The 20,731-nt window shown below is 51.5% G+C and overlaps 1 protein-coding gene across 4 annotated transcripts; it reads left to right on the top strand.

Annotated features, from left to right (window-relative positions):
* Positions 1–67: 67 nt before the first annotated feature.
* FAM234A (family with sequence similarity 234 member A) lies at positions 68–20,259 on the top strand. Of its 4 annotated transcripts, none has more exons than XM_027654766.1 (12): positions 68–106; positions 5,922–6,230; positions 7,312–7,428; positions 7,624–7,812; positions 11,292–11,422; positions 14,321–14,450; positions 14,911–15,049; positions 15,332–15,472; positions 15,819–15,897; positions 16,320–16,472; positions 17,315–17,417; positions 17,560–20,259. In XM_027654766.1, the coding sequence occupies exons 2-12, from the start codon at positions 5,966–5,968 to the stop codon at positions 17,769–17,771; spliced, it is 1,659 nt and encodes a 552-aa protein (XP_027510567.1). In that variant the 5' UTR covers positions 68–106; positions 5,922–5,965; the 3' UTR covers positions 17,772–20,259. The 4 variants fall into 4 exon arrangements, with proteins under 4 accessions (XP_027510567.1, XP_027510570.1, XP_027510568.1 ...); XM_027654769.1 differs by lacking the exon at positions 68–106 and adding an exon at positions 2,074–2,183; XM_027654767.1 differs by lacking the exon at positions 68–106 and adding an exon at positions 2,214–2,985.
* The last annotated feature ends 472 nt before the right edge of the window (positions 20,260–20,731 follow it).

Here is a 20,731-nt window from a genome sequence, read left to right as displayed (position 1 = left end):
TCCGCGCCGGCCCCGCCACCGCGGCCGGGCGGAAAGGCCGCCCTGCGGCGTGACGTCACTTCCGCCGTGCGGCGGGCGATGGAGGCGGAAGTGACGGCGGCGGCGGGTGAGTGAGAGCGGGGCGGGGACGGGCCGGGCCCGGGGGCACCGGCGTGGGCTGAGCCCCCCGGGCGGCGGGGGGGCACCGAGCCGCCCCCTGGGCAAGGGGAGCTCCGTGCGGGCGGCCTCCCGCTGCCCCGCGTGCCCGGGCCGCGACTCCGCGCTGGGAGGGGAGCGGAGCGGAGCGGAGCGGGCTCCCACAGTGTCTCCGCTGCCCGCGCGGGGCCGCCGCCTCTGGGAGCGCGGAGCGGCTGTGACAGCACGGGGCGAGGGGCAGCCGCGGGGCCGGGCCGGGGGGACCCCGCGGGTGTCAATGCCTCCAGCAGCGCTTGGCCCAGCCCTGGTGCCTTCCTCGTTTACCCGGAGAGATTTTCAGCTCAAGAGGTTTCCCAGAAGTACAGTGAGAAGCCTGGGACAGAATTTAATCCCTTCTTCCCAAGCCCAGGCCCTGCCGAGGTCGTCTGACCCATTTACCCCGTGCTTGTCGGCTGCGGGGCAGCCCGGGGAAGTGCTTGTGCAGCACCCGGGGCTGTGCTTCAGTCAAACAGATACGAGAGACAGCTCAGCTCTGCAGGGCTCAGCACACTCAGAGCCTCAGAGGGTTAAACTCCTGTTCCTCCCTCCCTCAGCACCCCACGAACCTGGTCTGCAGAAAGAAAAATGCTTTGGTGTGTTCAACTCTGACCTCATTTCCAGCGTTTTTTCCCCTTATTTTGTAAGGCAGGAGCCTCTTGTGTAACTGCTGGGAGTGAGGGGGCTGCCTGGCCTGCAGTGGGGGGGGAACCAGCCCTGCCCAGCACCAGGGCAGAACTGGGCCCTGTTGGAGGGGCTGTGGAGGCTCCCTAGGGATGGATATCGGGAGTGGGGTGGAATGACCTGGAGTGAGCTTTGCTCTGTGTATGTGTGCAAGAGAGGAAAGGGAAAATTCCCTTTCTCGGGGATGGGGGGAAAAGGGGTTCCTCTTGGAAGTGTCTGACAAGGACAACAGGGCTGGGAGAAGGATGTAGTTTCATAGAATCAGAGACTGGTTTGGGTTGGGAAGGACCTTAAAGACCATCCAGTTCCACGCCCTGCCATGGGCAGGGACACCTTCCACCATCCCAGGTTGCTCCAAGCCCTGTCCAACCTGGCCTGGAACACTTCCAGGGATGGGGCAGCCACAGCTTCTCTGGGCAACCTGCACCAGGGCCTCACCACCTTCACAGGGAAGAAATGTCTCTGAGTGAGGTGGGAGGTCTCTGGATGAGGTGGGGAAGTCTCTTGGAGAGGTGAGGGTGTCTCTGGATGAGCTGGGGGTGTCTCTGACATGGGAGGTTCAAACACCTGCTACCCTGGGGTTGTTTCAAGCAGCAGTCAGTGAGGGTGAGTGGCTTGGATCCAGTGGAGTTTCTAAGCCCTGGGATGATAAATGATGGGTGTTTCTGCAGCTCAGTTGTTGTTACTGGCCTGACCTGTAGTCAGTTCCACACAGCTTTAATGCTGTTCTTCATCTTAAGAGTTTTGATCTTCCCACTGCTCTCATGGAAGAAGCACTTTGTCATGTTTTGCTCTTCCCTAAACTGAGTTTCTGTGTTTGAAACCCTGACTCTAGTGAAAGCTGCCCTGGGGAAGAGGAGTTCTCTCCTACAAATGCCAAATGTATCACATTCCAAGATGGAGGAGTTTCTAATTCCCTTGCTGTGGGGGCTCTGTGGCACCTCCTGTGTCTGTGCACAAGTGTCATTTCAGAAGGACCTGATGTTTTGAAGAGACCTGTGTTAACAGAGGCAAAGCAGCAAGAGTGAGAGGAGGGGAAAGGACAACTCCAGCAGGAGAACCACAGAATCCCTGAATGCTTTGGGTTGGAAGGAACCTTAAAAGCCCACCCTGTTCCACCCCCTGCCATTGAAGGGACACCTTCCACTAGCCCAGGCTGCTCAGAGCTCCATCCAACCTGGCCTTGGACACTTCCAGGGATGGGACAGCCACAGCTTCTCTGGGCAACCTGTGCCAGGGCCTCACCACCCCCTTTGATGGGGTTTGGGTCCTTACAAAGGCTGCAGTGACACGACAGGAACAGAATGCCCTGGAGTCAGACGGTGCAGGTGACTCAGCAAAGCAAAGAGCTCGAGTGCAGGGGGCAGCCTGAGTGTCTTTGGGAAGGAAAATCTCATATGGGGGAATCTTATGTGTTATTTCCTCTTGTCTGGACCCTGATCTAAGTGGGACTGCAGGAAAGGGGACGAATGACCCAAGACTGAGTGTCACAGCAGGTGACTGCCTGGCGAGTTTGCTGCAGTGCCACGCTGTGCATGGGATCAAAACCCAATAGTCAGCTTGTGGAAGACAGCTGTGATGGGAATGTTGGTTCTTACTCAGAGCAAAACTTGGCTGTTCTGTCATTATTGATTGCAGCTCGGGGCTTGCAGCAATTTCAGGTTGACAGGAAGGGAGCCTGTAAGGTGGTTAAAACAAACAAACAGAATGAAACCAGCCAAATGCTGTGTTTGTGTTCCTAAAATGGCCAGTCAAAACCTGATTTCATCATTCTGTGAAAGACAGAAACGTGTTGAATATCAAATCTAAGTTAGGAAATACTGCTAGGAGTTTTCCAGGAAGAAGTGCTGCCTGGTGACATTACAAATGCTGTGGTTTGATGTTTTATGGGTGGAAAATGAGTTCAACCTTCCATCACACTGATTTTTAAATGGTTTCTGTCACCAGCCTTCACCCACCTGACTGTGTGTGGTTCTCTGTGCTCATCAGGCACAGTTCTGTCACAGGCAGCAGTTCTGCCTGACTGGTAATGGTGGTTTAGCTGCACAAGTGTCACTGGTTTGGTTCAGATCAGATCTGTAAATCTGTGCTGTGGCTTCAGCAGAAGAAGTTGGTCAGTCCCTCATGAAGGTGAGTAAAGCTGTGTTTGTCCTGAGCATGGTGGTGTTATTGTGGGACAGGAAAGGGTGTTTGTTCCCCTCAGCTTTGGTCAGGGTTTGCTCCTAGCTCATCCCATGGCTGGGATAAGCAGCCTTTAGAGTTTGTGGAGGGCTGGAGCCCTGTCTGAGATGCAGATCCCGGCTGTGCTCCCTCGGTTCAGTTCAGGTCCGTCCCATGTGCTTTCTAATTATTTCCTTTTCTGCAAAGTCTTCCTGCCATCCCCGGGCAGGGAGCTGGTGCTGGCTGTGAGATCTGCTGCGCGTGGTGTGCCTTCCACAGCAGCAGCACGGGGTCCTGTCACTGCCTGTTCCCTCACGAGCTGCCTGGTCGCGTTAAACTTCCCAGGGAGTTATTTCGCGTCCTTTTATCAGCGGGAGACAAAATGTCGGCTGCTGGAGGACAGCGAAACCATCTCAAATGCACACTATCATTTTCTGCTTGTCTTCAATTAAACTGATTACCAGCCCTCTTTGTTGCTCAGCGCTCAGGCCGTCTCACACGCTGCCAGCGCGTACTTTGGCAGCGGCGGGCGATGGGATTTCCTGCATTGTTTGAATCTTTGCCTCTGACCTTCGTGGTCCTTGTTCTGGCACTGCCTCTGCTCTGGCAGGGGTGCAAAGGGCATTATTGAAAGCCTGAAAGGAAAGAGAAAGAATTGCTTTAAAGGCATTGAGGGCTCTTTGTGCTCGGTGGCTCCTGGGGTCATTGGTGCAAAAGGAGGGGAATTGCTGGGGTTTTGGGATAATTACTGCTTTTTCATTGTTCTCATCCCACTCTAGATGACAATAGTGTGATTTGTAGTGAGTCATAAAAATAGGCCTTCCATGCAGCCTTAAGCTTGTGTCTTCCCTTTTGGCTGAGGGGGGAGAAGCCTGGTTTTTGTTCTTCTTGGGAAGTCTGGTAGGTGCTGGAGGCACTCGGCTGTGCCCTGGGGCTTTCCCAGCTCCATACTGGGGGGGCTGTGGAGGGCTCTGCTGGAGAGGCCAGCAGGGTTGTGCTGGAGCCCTGTTGCAGCCCATGCTGTGGGCACTGGTTTTGAGAAGATCCACCTAGAGGGACACCCAGAGGGACACAAGCCATCTGCCTCATCCCACGGGAGGTCACGGAACCCGCTCCTGCCTCCGCCCCCATGGCTGCGGCCGCTCTGTGATGGTTAATCATTTGCTCAGCCTCTGCCTGCAGCCTTGTACCTTGAACCTGCTGAAGGTCTGGTGCAGGAACAGAGCTGTGCTCAGCTCGGCAAAGGCTGATTGCATGGCTCTGTGTTCTTCCCCTTTCCATCTGGAGCCTTCCTACCCCTGTCAGGTGCCTGCAGTTGGTCTGGTATCCCTGGTGTGGCTGGTGCTGATGAGAAGGGCAGATCTTTGGAATGAGATACAACTTCTGCATTATTGATTCATTTGCATGGTATTGTGCAGGCTGGATTAAATTATCTGTAGTGTGATCCTGTACTTGATGTCATGGAATAAATACCAGAGTGCTCAGGTTGGAGTAAGTGCTTTGTAACTCTGGCCTTATAAGTCCGTCAGGCTCTGGGGTTTGTTAAAGGGTTGACAGTGGTGCCGAGCTGTCCCACTGATCCTGTACCTCACCCCCTGCATTGCCATAGGTCTGTCTCCTGCGGGATTTGTATCCAGAAGAGAAGAGGCCTCTCTGTGGGACAGGGGCAACCTGGGGAGTTGCAGCTGCCTGAAGGAACTTGGCCTCCCAGGGTGACTCATCTTGTGTTTCACTGGACCTGTAAATGAACTTGGGCATGAAACACGAGATGCAACAAGCCCAGTTGCTGTTGGAGTTGAAAGCCCACGCTCTCTGTGCTGTGTTAGTGCTGAGTTTAAGCTCTTTTCTGCTGGGGAAGTAAAAGGCTCCAGTGGACAATCCAGGCACGTGACTGCTGGGCACGGTCATGGAAAATTGGCTCGGTTGTCATGTTTATTTGCTCTGATATAACTTTTCATAACACTGTCATGCAGCTTTTTCCAAGCCCACTGGAATGTATTATTCTTTATTTCTTCCCTTCTGCTGTTTTTTTGAAGAAGCACTGTCAGAGAATCTGTGTGTAGCATTGATTTTTATTGTTGTTGTGGGTAATGAGGTACAACCTTCTCTAACTGACTAGCACTCTTTTTCCCCCCCTTTTATGGCACATTAGCACAGAACTCCTCTGTTTCTTGCAGCCGTAGCTCAAGATTATGATTTATAGCAGGAGAAACTAAAATAGCAGTTGTTAGCTCTTCCAGTCTGATAAAATCAAATTTGCCTGACTTTAGTCTCAATTCCTGCCTTGTTTTACCTCCGGGGAGGGAAGTCATCACTCTCTTGCCTTCTGCAGGGCTGGGTTGCTGAACTTATCCAGTGTTTTGTCATCTGAGAAGGTATTGAATAGCTTTGGTTTGTTCCTATACAGAATATGCTGGTGTTGGTTTCTCTCTCTCTCTCCTGGAATGGCTCAAGTGCACATTACAGTAGGGAACAGCCCTCTGTTGGGATATAAAGGTCACAAGTCTTTCCTTTTACCTCTCCAACCGGGAGTCAGGCTGACGTGCACGGGAGGTGGCAAGAAGTCTTTGCAGCAAAAGGAGCTTTTGGGGTGTTTTTCTTGAGGGAGACCTATAGACCAGTCAGTCCTTTCTGCGTGGGGTCTGTAGCCTTCTTTGTCCAGCTCTGGCACAGCTGATTCCCTCCTCTGAAGAAGAATTAGTGCTATTCCTGCATCCCACAGTCTCTCCTCATTGCTCCGTGTGGGAGACCTCCAGCACCAGCAGCTCTGTGACAATACACTGGTTTGCTCACCTCCCGTTAAATGTTTCCAGCGTGACTATCAGGTAGTAACAAGAATATTTTAATGGATTTTTTTTTTTAATACATTCCAAAACGTGTTTTAACTTCTCTGTCCGTTGTTGCAGGTGAAGGGGGAGAAGGGTGTCTGAATACCCACGAATGAGCTGTGATGGATAACAAAGATTCAGAAGCTGAGATCCACCCTCTGAAGACTGAGGATGCCAAAGCTCAGGAGAACCACGAGAACTCCGTGGAGAGGAGGATCATCAGCAAGCAGACGGCGGGGCTGTCCCGGCTGTCCCGCTGGCGCACGGCCGCCTTCTTCATCTCCTTGTTCCTCTGCCTGGTCATTGTGTTTTCTTTCTCCTTTATCATCCCTTGCCCAGAGAGACCAGTGTCAGAAAAAACGTGGTTCCAAAACTACAACAACGCAGGTGAGTTCACTGTAGCACTGTGAGTACCTACCAGGAGTCCTTTTGCTTTCTGTGCCACGAATTTGGGTTGTTGGACCTCCACCTAAGCACGACGTGGAGCCAGACCTGCAGGAGTGCTGCCCTTGGGAGCCTGAGCTCTGAATACCTGACCTGGATAAGCAGTGGCCTGGCATAATTGGAGTGGCCTTCCAGGAGGTGTTTACAGGAGCTAGTGGAGAAATTACATGCTGCTCTGAAGCACTGACAAGGTAGCAGGCTGGCCTCATTTGTTAAAAAAAAGAAAAATGGGGAAGGGTATCTGGGAATGAATCTCTGTTGAAGCTTGCTCTGTAAAATGTTCCCTTGAAGTTTGAGCTGAGGTTGGAGGCAATAAGGCATTTTTTCCTCCGTCCCTATGACTTTCTCCCTTTTCCCCATGACCAACAGGAAAGGGGAGAAGAAGAATTCCATCTTGTTGTTTTTATAAATTGCTTTATAGTTGCTATTGCTATTTTTATTCTAGTTGCTTTGGTTGGCTCTTCAGCCTGGGTCCTGCTCCCCAGTGGCTCAGCATTGGCTTCTGGGAGAGCTGTTCTTTAATCTTGTGTGCAGGAAGTGCTGGAAATGCAGAGACAGTGCTCACAGCAGGGACTGAGCTGTATGTGGTACTGCAGGCATCCCAGGTGCTGCTGCTCTGAGCTCAAGAAGGCTGCTTTTAGCTGAGAGGGAGAAAGATGGAATATCTGGGTTTTCTGGGTGGGTTTTGGGTGGGTTTTTTATGCTTCAAGAATAGCAACCCCACACCAAGACCAGAGTTGTTCTTAGTTCAGCGTTGTTCAAATTCTGGCTGCTTGGCTATAAAAATAGACAAATCCACGGGGGGGGGGGATAGCAAAATTTAAAAAATCCTTTGGCAATAACTTCCTGTCCCTTGGTACTCGTGTGTGTGGCATTTTTTAATACAAAATCCAGTTTGTCCTAACGTTACACTGTCCGAGATGGAGGCAGTGAGTAGGTCTCTAGGAATTTGTGTTTTGCTCCAGCCAGTTCTGCTGTGGGCTGAGGAAATCCTCACCAGAGCCTGGCTTGTGGTCTCTTACAGTGGCCTACCAGTTCCTTGCTCTGGAAGATGTGAACGAAGACAAAGTGCAAGATGTCCTCTTTGTTTTCAAAGCCAGCAACGGCAGCAGCAGCTTCAACAGCTCATGCCTGGATGAAGGTAGCTGACTCAGGGACAGAAAGCCTTGTACTGAGGGCTGTCCTGTCTCTTTTAGTTCTAAGTAGTGAGAGACTGGGAGATAAAACTGGGTGAGCTGGGTGGGGAGATGAACTGGGTGAGTCCCAGCTCCCGGCGGTGGTGCGGGGCAGCAAAGGTGGTGCAGGTAGAGCTCCCTCTGACATCTCTTCTCCTCAGGGCTGCCTTCTCCCTGTGCCTTTGTTGCTGCTGTGTCTGGCACGAACGGCAGGGCTCTCTGGGAGAGTCCTGCAGCCGAGGATGTGGAGTGGCTGGAGTGTGGCATCCAGCAGCTCGGCGGGGCGGGGGCCCCGGGCTGCCTGGTGGTGGGGAAGCCAGTGGCCCTGACAGCCCTTGACCTGCGGACAGGTGAGTGTGGGCAGGGTCCTGCTGCCAACCAGGGGACAGGGCCCTGGCAATGTGACATGACTGGTACATGAACAAAGGGCACCGAGTGTTCATTGGCTTGAAAACCTCTCCAGAGCCACTCGCTGGGTGTCAAGGAGCTCTCTCACCCTCGCTGTTCCAAAGGCTGGGCTCTGTGCTGGGGGTTTGTGCCAAGCAGTGTTTCATAAGACCAGCCTTCCAAGAGCTTTCTAAACAGGAGGAGCAGTCAGTAACTGTGAATGTTACACTCTCAGGGGCTGGAAACACACCTCCACCTGCAGTGTTTCCCAGTTATTTGCGTGTGCGTGCCAGAACCTCCTGCAAGTGGGAAGAGGAGTGGGAGTTCTAGGGGTTTATGATTTTCAAGTCATCAAGGAGAGCACTTAGATAAGTACTTGCCAGTATGTTTCAATAGTCCAGGATTTTGCCTGGAAAGGTTTCTTCCTTTCTGAGCCTAGAGATGAAGAAATTCCTCATGATCTTGCCCAGCACGGGGTGGGGTAAGGAGTGCCTGTACTGCTCTGGGAGCAACGATCATCTGCTGCACCTTGAACCTTCCTTGCTGACAAAGCCTAAAATACGTTTCCATTTTGGGGATCACTGTTTCAGAGGTCAGAACAATGCATGTTCTCCCTAGGATCCCATTTTCTGTATCTGGTATTGAAACCCTCACACGCTGTTTTCCAAAAATTGTGAGAGAGAAAAAGCAAGAGGTACAGCTCTAAAGAACCTGAGGAAAATCTAGAGTAGCTTTTAATTTCCAGTGTAGATGGAAGTGTAGGTGCACGCAGCTCGAAAGTTTCTGTACCAATGGAGATATCTTAGCACTATTTCTCTCATGTGTAGGCCTTAGCACAGGTTATTTTTAGACTATTAATGAAGTAGTTGCTTTCAGGTCAAAGTGTAGAAAGTTGGCTGCTGAGCCAAAGGCCTGTAACTAAAGACAGCCATAAAGAAGTAGCACAAGCATGGAGAGAAGGAGCCAGGCTAAGCTACAGGTCACAGCAATACAGTAAAGAAAACATTCCATAGATAACTTAAAAGCAGGAGAGGAAAACATGCTTCAGATAGAAAAGTGGATAACCCAGAAGTTTACGTGTTTGATGCCTTTTTGCTGTTAAGTAGGTTAAAAGCAGTTTCTGAGCGTGGTTGACTTTTTCTGGGGGTTAGGAGGGCAGAGTAGAATAAAATGTATTTAAATAGGCTAAATGTATTCAAAGAGGCAGAGTCTGACTTACATCACTGTGTGCTAAAAACAGTAGCCAGCACAATCTTTAGCTGTTAATGATTCATCATCATGGAGGATTTGATGAGATTCCAGGGCTCTCAGGCTGTCTAGCCCCTGCCTGTAGGAAGATTGAAGTAGAGATAGGCAGATTATCATCTGAAAGTGTCTGATGTGGTTTTGATCATTAAATGCTGATAAAGTTAGTGTTTTTCTGTCAATTCAAGTTGTGTTCAGTCCTGCTTTCTTCACTGCCAGAAGAAGTGACCTGAACAAACAAGAAGGGAAGTGTAGGAGTGCAAGCTGCTGTTTGTGTGGGACATCTAACATTCTTGCATGTTTATCTTGCCAGCAAACTGGGACACAAGAGCTTAAGATTAACTGTTCCAGGTCAAAGCAAAAGTCTTTGTAGCTATGTATTCCCTCTCTGCCAGGGCCAGGAGCAGAGTCTTGAGGAAGATAATGGGAGTAAGTGTTTTGTTACACCTTCTCTCTTCACCTGATCCTCCAGCAGCCTGCACTGTGAACCCTCTGGTTAGCTCTGGTCTCCTGAGGGATCTAGCAGAAAAAGCAGCATGATGATCAAGTGTGTGGAATTGCTTCTGTGTGAGGAATCACTAAATAAACCAGAACTGCAACCTGGAGAATGTCTGTCAGGGAGAAAAATCTCTGTGTCCTCTGCGACTGCTTGAAGTGAGAGCTGAACTCAGTCATCTAAGTTCCAATTTTATTACTCCTTCCAGACAAAAAAAAACCCCAACCCTTTCACCCAGGTTAGATTTGCAGTCTAGGCACTTGTCTAATTTCCATCTTGGCTCCTCTTGCTGTGCCTCTGCTGTGACCCTGGGCTCTGAGGAAGCACCACAGCACTCAAAGTGTCAGACAGAATTGTCCCATCTCCCGGTGATGGAGCAGGAGGGGACTGGTTTCACAGTTCCTGCTCTTTGGGGGTTGGGTTAGAGCAGGAAAAGCTTCTCAAGTGCTTGGTGCTGAATCTGTCTCACTGTTACCTGTTTCTGTTGTCAGACTGTTCTTTTAAGAGACTGAGGTGCTTTCTCCCAAACTGCTCTCTGGCCAGCAGAGATTAGAGCTTTATGCATTAGCAGTGAATTTCATCAGCCTGGTCTGTCTTTGGTGCCTTTGGACTGTGCTGAAGCCAGGATGTTGTAATTTAAAACTCCAGTTCTCTCCTTCCTCTGCCTGCTTAGTGTCTTCAGGGGCAAAATTCTTTGCCTTCCCATGATTTCCTAGAGAAACTAGGAAATCTGCTCTCTTCTACTTCGCATCTGTTGTCATAGTAACAAATCCAAGTGGTTTTTTTCAGTGTTGCAGTAAAAGCTTTGGAGGAATCCTACTGGAAATACATCCTGCCTTAAATTATTGCAGACAGCATCAGGTAGTAATTCCTTGGCCTTCAGTCCAGCTGCCTTCCTGACAAAGAGCAGATGATTACTTTGCATTCCTGACATGATAATTGCTGTGTAAAGGGAGGGTCAGCATTTCCCCTCTGGGCACTTTGTAAGAGACCAGAGTGTTCCTTAAAACCCCCCAGCAGTGTCCTCCCCACCAGATTCCACTGGAGATTCCATTTCCAATGACTGGAAAGTGGCCAACAGCCTTGGACAGAGTGGATGGAGTGGAGCCACTCAACTTTCTGGAACTGTTGAAGAGAAACACCCCCCACCATATTTTTTAAAAAACCAAAGCTTTTTTACCTCAGTTTACAAACAAGTTTGCGTTCTTCAAACGGGGGAGAGGTGGGATGTGGCCAGAGATGTGGCTGGTCATGTCAGCATGGAACATCTGCAGGAACATTCTGCAGGAGGCAAGTTACAGGAAAAAAGATTTTGCCAGGAGGAGCTGCAGCACTGTGGTCAGAATTCAGCTGCTTTATGGTCTCAAAATGTCTGTGCAGATTCAGGTGCAGAGCAGCAGAGATTTAGACCCCAACAAAGGATTCTCCATGCCATGAACGTGCTGAGAAGCTTGTTAACCTAAGGCAAAAGGAAGGCAAGCTGTTCTTTGTGCCAGGGTTTTGGGTGCATTCCTGCAGGCAGCTAGGGTTACTTTCCAGTGGAAGATGAAATTGTGGATACTGGGATCCATTGGGAATGCAGAAATACGAGGAAGTACCCCAAGATGAGCATAAATGTGGCTGGTTTGTGGTGCTGCTGGGCTGGAACAGGAGCATTCAACCTGAAGTGCCTCTTAGTGACTGTTTCACACTGTCTTCTAGGGGAGATTCAGTGGAGACAGTCCAGTGACTTTGGAGCTAATTACACTCTGCTGACTCCTGTGTCAGTGATTCCAGATGTGGATAGTGATGGAGTTCAGGACCTGATAATCTTTATTGCTACAGGAAAGAAGGTATGTCCTCCTGAAGCTCTGATAACCCCAGTGGCTGGACCACAGGGCATGGCAGGAATGCTGTTTATTACCACCTTGTGGTCCAACAGGAAGTGTCCAGAAGCCTCTGATTTCTGTGGGTTTGGGGTGGGTTCTTTCTCACTCTCCAGGGATGTACTTGCAAATCAATGCAAGTGTTTTATGGTTTAAAAAAATAAAATAAATCAAAGAGCTGGCCAGGAATCCCTCCCCCTGTTCAGTCTGCTCTCCTCACTGTGTGTTCCTGGGCTGCCTGTGGAGAGAGCCTGGGCAAGATGAGCTTGCAGTTTTCTGCTTCTCTGCTCAGAGAAGTGGAAGTGAACAAACCCTGACAGCTTTGGCTCTTAGATCAAAGCACAGCTGACAGACAGTGCTTTTGTACCACCACTGCCCTTTTCTGATCCCTCCCCTCTCTCTGCCTGTGGTCTGCTTTTGCACTGCTCTCTTGCCAGTGTCACTGTGCTGGTTAATTCTGACCTGGGTTCATTCAGTGAAAGAGCTGCTGGTTCTGTTATCTCTGTCCCAGTATTGCTTTTCCCATTTCTGAGAGGGGGAAAGTCATGTAGCTGAAACTGGTTTTGTACTAAAATACCTGCATCTGTGATTGAGTGGCACAGCACTGTCTGCATGCCTGGTCTGTCCCACTCAAAGCACACAAGTTACAGCTCCCTGCAAGTCTCATGGGAGCAGTGGGAGCCCCATGTCCTCATACCAGAGTCACAGAATCACAGATGGAAAAGACCTCCAAGATCACCAAGTCCAACCTGTGCCCCATCCCCACCTTGTCACCCACACCAGAGCACTGAGTGCCACGTCCAGTCATTTCTTGGACACCTCCAGGGATGGTGACTCCACCACCTCCCTGAGCAGCCCCTTCCAATGTTTAACAACCCTTTCAGTGAAGAAATTCCTCCTAATAGCCTGGACCTCCCCAGAGGCAGTTTCCTCTCATCCTGTCACTTGTTCTCTGGGAGCAGAGCCCGACCCCCCCCTCCCGGCTCCTCCCTCCTGTCAGGGAGTTGCAGAGAGTAGAAAGGTCACTCCTGAGCCTCTTTTTCTCCAGGCTGAGCCCACCCAGCTCCCTCAGCTGCTCCTGGTGCTCCAGACCCTTCCCAGCACCATTCCCTTCTCTGGACATGCTCCAGCTCCTCAATGTCCTTCTTGTCATGAGGGGCCCAGAACTGGACACAGGACTGGAGGTTTGACCTCAGCAGTGCCAAGTACAGGGGTACAGTCACTGCCCTGGTCCTGCTGGCCACACTGGGGCTGATATAAGCCAGGTGCCATTGGCCTTCTTGGCCAATGTCTTCCATAAGAAAATAGGGTTTTGCTGTCTGCGGCATTGTTGTTGCCAGAGTCATCAGAAATTCTATCCTCTCTGACTCCTATGGTTCTCTTCTGTTCCTTTTCCTCCTTGCTTTTTCTATCCCAGTTATCTCAAGACTTTTGTTTTCTTTAATCTTAGCCAGCCAAGAAATGTTTGAATGTAGCCTCTGTTCTGCAAGACTGCCTTTTGATCTGTTTTCCATTTAAGCTCTCTAGCTATCTTGGTATGAAATCCCTTCCTCCCTCCGGACTTGGCAAGCATTCTGTCAACTTAAGGAAAAGTATGTTCTTTTTTGAGAAATCACACAAACTGTAGGGAGCTTGAGTGGAGCTGTGCAGCTTGGAAAGGGCAGTCTGGTCAGAAGAGAGATTCAGAACTCAACTTTGCTGCTATCAGGGGCTGAAGCTGAATGTTCCTGAAAGGGCAGAGCTGTGAGCAATCTGTGGGGAAGGGTCTGTTTGCAGGGGGTTTAGATGGCAGCTTTTTCAGAGACCCTCATTGACCCCCCTACCTGCTGCAAACTTCAGCACCAATACATCCCAGAAAATCCAGTTTTCAGGGTCTGTGACCTCTGGCAGCACACAGAGGGGTTGAGCAGTGCAGGGGGTGAGCTGGTGTGTGTTCTCTCTCCCTGTGTGAATATGTTTGGCTGTCACTGTCCCAGGGCAGCTGCTGGACCGGTGCTTGCCAGTAAAGGTGATCCTGTCTACAAGAGCTGGTTTGTGTCTCCTCCCAGTGCAGGAGGCTAGGAACAGCTGCTCTCCCTCTCCAGTTGTGTTCTCATTCTCCTCAGCAAACTTTATTCACCTGCCAGACTCTCCAGATTCACTTCAGGAGCAGCAGATTTCCTTCGCTTCCCCAGTGCATCCCTTTGAAGGAAGAGGGAAGGGTTACTGCCTGACTCAGCATCTCTGTGGATGCTGTTTCTCTGAGTCTGATGTTTCTCTTTTCCCTAATGTGCATTGCTCTCCCCAGACTGTGACTGTTGCCCAGACATTTGAATCTGATCCTGATTTTAACCTTTATTCCCCTGGGTGAAATGTTTTTAGTGGATCCTGTTACCCTGCACAAGGAATAGAAAGAGAAAGAAACCCATCAGCTCTTTTATCCCCTTGGACTTTACATCAGACTTAGGAGTAGAAGATTAGGGCACTTAAAACATTTAGCAGAGCTGCCATGTGAAGCCAAGTTTCCCTTGTGTCCATATGGTGCTTTGTTTCTGCCTTTAGCTGCTCTCTGTCATTGTCCCTGCTCAGATCCATTCAAGATCCAGGCTCTGTCCCTGGCAGAGCTGGGGCTGCTGTTCAGCAGTCCTGGTCTGCAGGGAAGGTGGGTGGCAGAGGTAGCAAAATCTCAGGGTAAGTGACTGTGCTGGAATTGGTTTTCAAACTTGCAAAAGTATTCACAGCAGAGGGGTCACCAAACTTGTGCCCACTCCTCCAAAACCAGGGACAGACTTCCCGTCCGAGCCTGTGCTGCTCCCATTTAGCTGCTGTTCAGTATCAGTTTTAACCTTGTTGTTTTTTGGTTATTTTAATCCCTTCCCTGTGTAGATTAAGAGCTTCATCCATTCAGGAAAGAATGGCAAGCAGATTGGCTCCACTGGCAGCCTGGCCGTGGATGGGAGCGCTCGCTACATCAGGCTGAACCTGGGCTCCTCCCCCTACTTCCTTTTCTATACAGGTACAGTTCTGCTTGGGAATTCTGTCTGGAAGAGTGATTGTAACTGTGAGATCGGGATTACTAAACATTTTTTTGGCTGAGAGAGTGTTTTGCATTCCTGAAAGCCATGTGGTGCTTCCACCTGGCCGAAGAGCTGTTCAGGGCCAAGAGAAGGGGGGGCTTCTGCTTAAACTGTGGTTCGTTACGTACTGTAGTGATTTTATTTAACAAATGTCAGGCATGTAAGGATTAAGCAGTCATTTATAGCAAATGATTACTGTGGAGCACTTGGATTATGAACAGATAAGATGTTAAAAGCATTCAATAGCAGGCTTGAATCTCAAAATACCACTACAACTCTATGATGCAAGCCCTAAAAATATAGTTTATCTGCCAGATCTGGAAAAATCATAGAGTTCAGAGCAGGGGCAGGTTAACTTATCTCTCTCATTCTTGCATTTGTTTTTTTTTTTTTGCACAGAAAATTCTCTCTATGCATATTCTCTGAAAGATCTGTACAATGCAGCAACTGGGATGGAAACTAAGCTTCCCAGCCTCCGGCAAGATCCTCAGTGGGAGAAGAACATTGACAGCCCCACGCACCGTGTATCCCTTCTCAGGTGTGAGGTTATGTCTTGGGGGCTGGTGGAGTGGAGGGTGCTGGTGTTGCTGTCAGGATGGGCTGCTGGGGCTTTGTTCTCTCCTGACTACATGGCTTTTGGACTAGGAGCACATCCAAAGCTCAGGAAGAGGGCTGGTGTTAATGGCCTTCTCAGGGGTTCACAGAAAAACAGGGAAAGCAGGTTGGGGTTTCCTATTTGCATTTACTGCACAAGGAAAAAACCCAAAACCTCAGAGTGGAATCCTCCAGGATGATTAATGATTTCTCTGTCCTTGTTCAGCTCTGGAGACTTTCGCTACCTGGCAAAAATTCCTGGGCAGTCACGGGAGAACATCTTGGTTGTAGACTCAGAGGTGGCCACGCTGATCAATGGAAAGAATCTCCAGACTTTGTGGACCCTCAATGTGTCCCGTGCTTTGAGGTACTGTTCCCAGTGTGGGCTGGATGTGGCATTTCCAGGTTCCCAGCAACAGCAGTGTCCTGGCAGATGCTGGTTTTGTTTGTGCTTATTGTGTCGTGTGCTCTCTGTTACCAAATGTCAGGGGCTGCTTCAGAACGGAGGAGCCCAGAGCTCTGATCCTTCATCCTGTGCCTGCTGTGACGTGGCTGGGCTCAGAGTTGGGGTGGTACCAGGCTGACCTGACATTGTAGCAGTCGAGTCTCTTACCAGGGCAGTTGTGGGAGGATAGAGGCTGCTTGGAAAGAGCAAGGTATGCCCAAGCCATTGGGGTGGGTTCTGATCTCTCTTTTCTCTTCCTCTCCCTCAGTAAGCCATTGCTCGGTTACTACAAACCTGATGTTCCTGGTATTGTCCTGGAGAGTGAAGTTGGACCCAACAAGAAGAAGGTTTGAAATCTCTTGCTTTTAACTTCACTTTTCTCTGCATTTCACAGCTCAAGCAGGCATTGAGTCAAGGACAGCTGGTGGGATGTGTTCGCTCTGGCTGATTTTAGGAGGCTTTAAGCTAGGAAAGGATCTCTTTCAACAGGTTATTGAAGCCAGCTCAGGCACTTTAATTCTCTTGTCAGCAAGAGACTTCAATGACAGAACTTTGAACCCCTTGAAATAGCTGCAAAACTTGTGACTTGAACATGGCCCACCCCAGGTCTCACAGCTCTGTGATGCTCCACTTCAAGTATTTCCTCATCTTCCCATCTGTCAGATACTCGTTCCCATAGACAGTGTAGGGAGAGACAGCTGACCTGACTTGTCTCTCATGGCTTGTTAGATCCCTTTGTTACGAGTTCCTTTCCTTTCTTCCCTGCTAGGTGATGATTGTTGAGAGTGCATCTGGAGCAGTCCAGTGGGACCTGAATCTGAACTCAGGAGCAGAGAGTCCTGAGCCAGCCACACTTTCCACTGCGGATCACCGGTCCACCTTCCTCATCTGGGGGGACTACGAAGAGCCAGGCAATGAGACAGTGAGTCCTGCTGCTGAGGGGTTGCTGTGCTCCAGACATAGAGCCAGAATGGGTGGAGCTACTCCCTTCTCCCAGATGACATTCTCATCTGTCTGTGCCACGCTGGGTGTGGGGTCTGCTGAAAGCACCCAGAGCCCTGTGTGTGATCTGGTCTCTACTGGGTCCTCACAATGTCCATAGCAGTGTCCTTGCTAGCAGGTGGTGGCACCAACAGCTTTTGTCATCCTCAGGCTGATTATGTAGAGAAAAGGAACTTGGTGGCTCTATGAGCAAAGTCACTGGGTACCCAGAGCCCTGCCTTGGTGTGGCACTGTGAGTGAGGTGAGAGGCTGCTGCCCTGGTACCTTTGGAGGTGCTGCTGTTTCTCTGTGAGCCTCCCATGGCAGCACTGCATGCAGTGATCTCCCGTGGCCATGTGAATATCCTCTCTCTGCCCCAGGCAGCCTCTGGCAGCCTCAGTGCACAGCTCAGCTGCTGCAGAGCCCTCCGGGGCAGTGACAGGCAGTGTTGGTGACAGGTTGTGTCTCAGAGGGTGCTGAAGCACAGCTGAGCCTCCTCTGCTTTCCTCGCTCACTCTGCCAGCCCTGAGGTAAAAATCTGTCTCCTGCCTGCAGCAGGCAGGCCAGCTATTTTCAGGAAGCTTGGGGTGAGGAGGAGAGCACTGAGCAGAAAGCAAAATCCCAGCACTAGTTCCTGGTGACATCAGTCACGATGAGTTGGGCTGACATGGACAAGTGTCTGACTGGATGAACCCAGTCCAGCATGAGTAATAGCTGAGCCAGGTGCTGGTGTTGTCTCTGGGATAACGTGTGGGTCTGTGTCCTGATCGTGTCCTGTTGCAGAGATCCACAGCTCCCCTCCAGAAGCTGTACCTTTTCCATCCTTCCTACAATAATGTCCTCTTGGAGCTCCGCAATAACACAGACCGAATAATTGCATTCAGCGGTAAGTCCTCTCCTCCCAGCCCTCCAGCAGGGAGCTGTGGGAGGACACTGGACCCTCCTGGCCTCCCTGGGTGTGTGGTGTTGGGTCTGGTGGCCAGGCCGAGCACGGAGGGCTCAGGCTGGGCGTTCCCTGTGCCTTGCAGCCGCGCTGTTCGAGCGGAGCCGTCACGCCTGCTACGTGCTGCTGAGGGGCCCCCGGCCCAACCAGGAGCCAGGGCCCGTGTCACTGATGAAGAGGAAGCTGAAGGAGGATGTGTCAGAGAGCAAAGTGATCTGGCTGAACCAGGTGGCTGTGGACAGTGAGGAGTACATCCGGAACCGCCTCTACAGGATGCGATTCCACAGCCGGGACTGAGCCTGCCCAGGGAGGGGGAGAGGCTGCCCGGGGCCAGGCATCTCCAGGCTGCCTCTGCTCTGCAGCCGTGCTCTCAACAAGCCCAGATCATGGATTCAGATGGGAAGCTGCCTTTCTCGACCTGCAAACCAAAGCGTGGCTGGCAGGGAAGTGCCCCCAGTGTCTGGGGACACCCAGGCTGTGGGGGCAGCTGCCAGTGCATCAATCCTCAGAGCTGATGGGACTTCAGTTCTTGACCACCACTGAGGTGTCGTCAGCTCGGGGAAGAGGGCCCTTCCCTCCATCCCTCTGTGCCTGCAGAACTGTGCTGACTGGAGTGTGTCTGGAGGAAAACATGTGCTTGCTGGGGATGCTGAAGTGGATGATTTCTGGGGTGCTTGGAGCTCAGTGTGTGATGTTAGATTTCCTTTCTGAGTCAGCTCTCTTGGCTGGGGGAGAGGTGCTTGGCTACAGGTTGGTTTGCAATCACCCTCTCCTGGATTTGGGCCCTGCTTCAGTAGTGGTGGGTGTGTGTAGTGCCAGACCCCCTCCGTGCCTGTCCATGGGGCTGGGGGTCACCTGGACCAGCAGAGCACAGGTTAAAGTGTTGTTCTACTTAGAAAATGGCCTTTTCTATTAAGAACAGCCCCACGTGCCCTACTCTGCAGTCACCAGCCTGCCTGTGTCTGTCTCCTCTGCTCCTTCCTTCCCAAGCAGGCTGTGCAGTGTTGGTGACACCGAAAGGGAGCTGGTCTCCATATTCCTCTCTGCCCTCAGTCTCATTATAGGTGATGAGCCCAGGGTGGCTGGTCCCTGATGGTACCAACACCACCTCTCCTGATTTAAAGGAGCCAGAGGATCTAGGACATTTTTTTTCAGAGTAGAATTGCACTTTAACCTTTCCTGGGAGCTGGGATTGTTGCTCTGGGAAGCCCTGTACCTGAGTGGCAGTGCTAGCTCCCTGCTCATTCAGCCTTGCAGCTGCTGAAGAGCCTTCTCCAAGTACTATCCCCTCTGCCAGGAGGGGGGCAGGAGCTCCATGCTGCTTCTCTGCCCTTGGAATTGAAGTGATGCTGGGTGGGGATCCTCGGTGCCTCTCTGCCCAGGCCAGTATCCTGAGGGATGGGACAGGTTGCTGTGAGGAGATGACGTGTTCCTCCTGGAGATCTGTGTAGCATCAGGGGGTGTTTGCTCTGCCCTGTCCTGGTGGGTGCCAGAGCAGGCTGTAGAAACAAGGTGCAAAGCCTGTAAAAGGGATTGAACTGCCTGCTCAGTCCTGAAGATAAAAATTAACCCTAAAAATAACCTCTCACAGGCTCTGCCCCCTCTGCCTCGAGGAGGTTTGGCCAGTGCCTCCCTCCCCTGCTGAGTCTCACACTGGGGGATGTGTAGAAACACTGTAGGATGGGAAACAATGCCAGGCTGTGCAGGGTCGGGCACTGGCTCTTCCCTTCAGCTGAGTCTGAGTGTGCCACAGGGCAGCTGCTGTCACCAGGCTCAAGGCACGGCTTCAGCCTTCCCAGTCTGAAAGCACGATGACCTGGGCTGCTGGACACACACCTCCTGCTTCCAGCTGGCCTGGTGGCTGCCTAAAGGATGCCCTGGCTCCCTCTGCCCAGTGACCAGTATCTCAGGCAGTCAAGGGAACCAGTCCTGGGGCATCCAGGCTGTGCCAGGAAGCCAGGGATGCTCCCTGGTGAGCACACCACAACCTTCAGAGCACCCTGGGCTCAAAATGGTGAGTTTCCCTCTCTTCCTCTCTTCAAAGGCTGTTTTCTGAGGGAGTCTGGGATTGCAGGGGAGATTCCCCTGCTGTATCCCCCAGCCTGGGTTGCTCTTTGCTCAGCACCTGAGGCCTGGCAGCCCCACAGGTCCCCGTGCCAGCATTGCAGCCATAAGAGGCTCCAAGGCCCTTCAGCCACCTGGGGCAGAGCAGGAGTGTGGCTGCAGGTGCTGGGCAGGGAAAACCCAGGCTTGCATATTGGTCCAGCCTGAGTGTTGGATGTGGATTGTATCCCCCTGAGATTCCCCTGGCAGGGAGTGAGGTGCCTGGGCTGTATTCTCACCACGCTCTCCCTCCTCTGATCCCTTTCCCATAGGCACACTGAATGTTCCTTCAGGGGAGCTGGATTTTCAGCTTTGGGGAGCTTTTCTGGCTTTAAGTCGTCCATTAATGTTTCCAGGTACTTTGGAAACGCAGATTTCCCTGTGGCAGCTCAACTAAACGCATCAGTGCCAAACCAGCACCTTCTTAACAAAACCAGTCCTTTCTCCAGCTTATTTTCCTGTGTAATTGGGTTTTTTTTGCGGTATTTCCTGAATGACTTCGTGCCTTGATTCAATGACCCAGCTGGGTGGCGGTGGCGTATTATCACTGTGTTCTGTGTTAGCGTGATTTTTAACACTGAGACTGTTTGGTTTGGTTCTTTAACTTATTGCAAATTGTGCCGTACAGGACTTGCTCTAACCGAAATGGTTTCAATAAACGCTCTTTTGCATTGTTTGTAAACGGTGCCCTGCTTTGGTGCTGCAGCGGAGGTTACACCAGACCTCTGGGATTTTGGCAGCCCTTTGGGTGGCTCCTGAAGGCAGAAACCCCCCCTTTCGGGAGGGATCCAGGTGTCCTGGTGATGCTTGGATGGCTGAGGCGCTGCCTGCTGCCCGGCCTCACTGCGGGCAGCGATGGGCCAGGAGAAGGGAGCGTGTGGAGGGAGGCTGGAGTTAGATAACCAGGCTGGGCCAGCCCATCCCTGCCCCCCGCCCGGGGCTCCGTGACCTGGTTTTACACCCCAGATTCCCGCTGCAGTCCATCAGCAGGAAAATCTCATGCCGGGGCTTGGATTTGGATCAAGCCGGAGGGAGACGCGTGGCAGGCGCTGTCTCCAGGAGTGTGGGACCATCTGTCACTGCCCGGTGCCTGCCAGCCCAGGGCCCCGAGCCCCATCCTGTGACCGAGGCTCCAGCAGCTTCCACTGCCCCCG

The sequence above is a fragment of the Corapipo altera genome, unplaced genomic scaffold (assembly GCF_003945725.1).
Source record: "Corapipo altera isolate COAL_440 unplaced genomic scaffold, ASM394572v1 98, whole genome shotgun sequence".
Taxonomy (NCBI): domain Eukaryota; kingdom Metazoa; phylum Chordata; class Aves; order Passeriformes; family Pipridae; genus Corapipo; species Corapipo altera.
This window is presented reverse-complemented; position numbering and strand designations above follow the sequence as displayed.

Excerpts from the sequence above, each read along its gene's own strand:
- FAM234A (XM_027654766.1), top strand. The coding sequence starts at position 5,966 with ATGGATAACAAAGATTCAGAAGCTGAGATCCACCCTCTGAAGACTGAG. Across the intron at positions 11,423-14,320 it reads TTATTGCTACAGGAAAGAAG|ATTAAGAGCTTCATCCATTC; the intron begins GTATGTCCTCCT and ends TTCCCTGTGTAG. Across the intron at positions 15,473-15,818 it reads AATGTGTCCCGTGCTTTGAG|TAAGCCATTGCTCGGTTACT; the intron begins GTACTGTTCCCA and ends CCTCTCCCTCAG.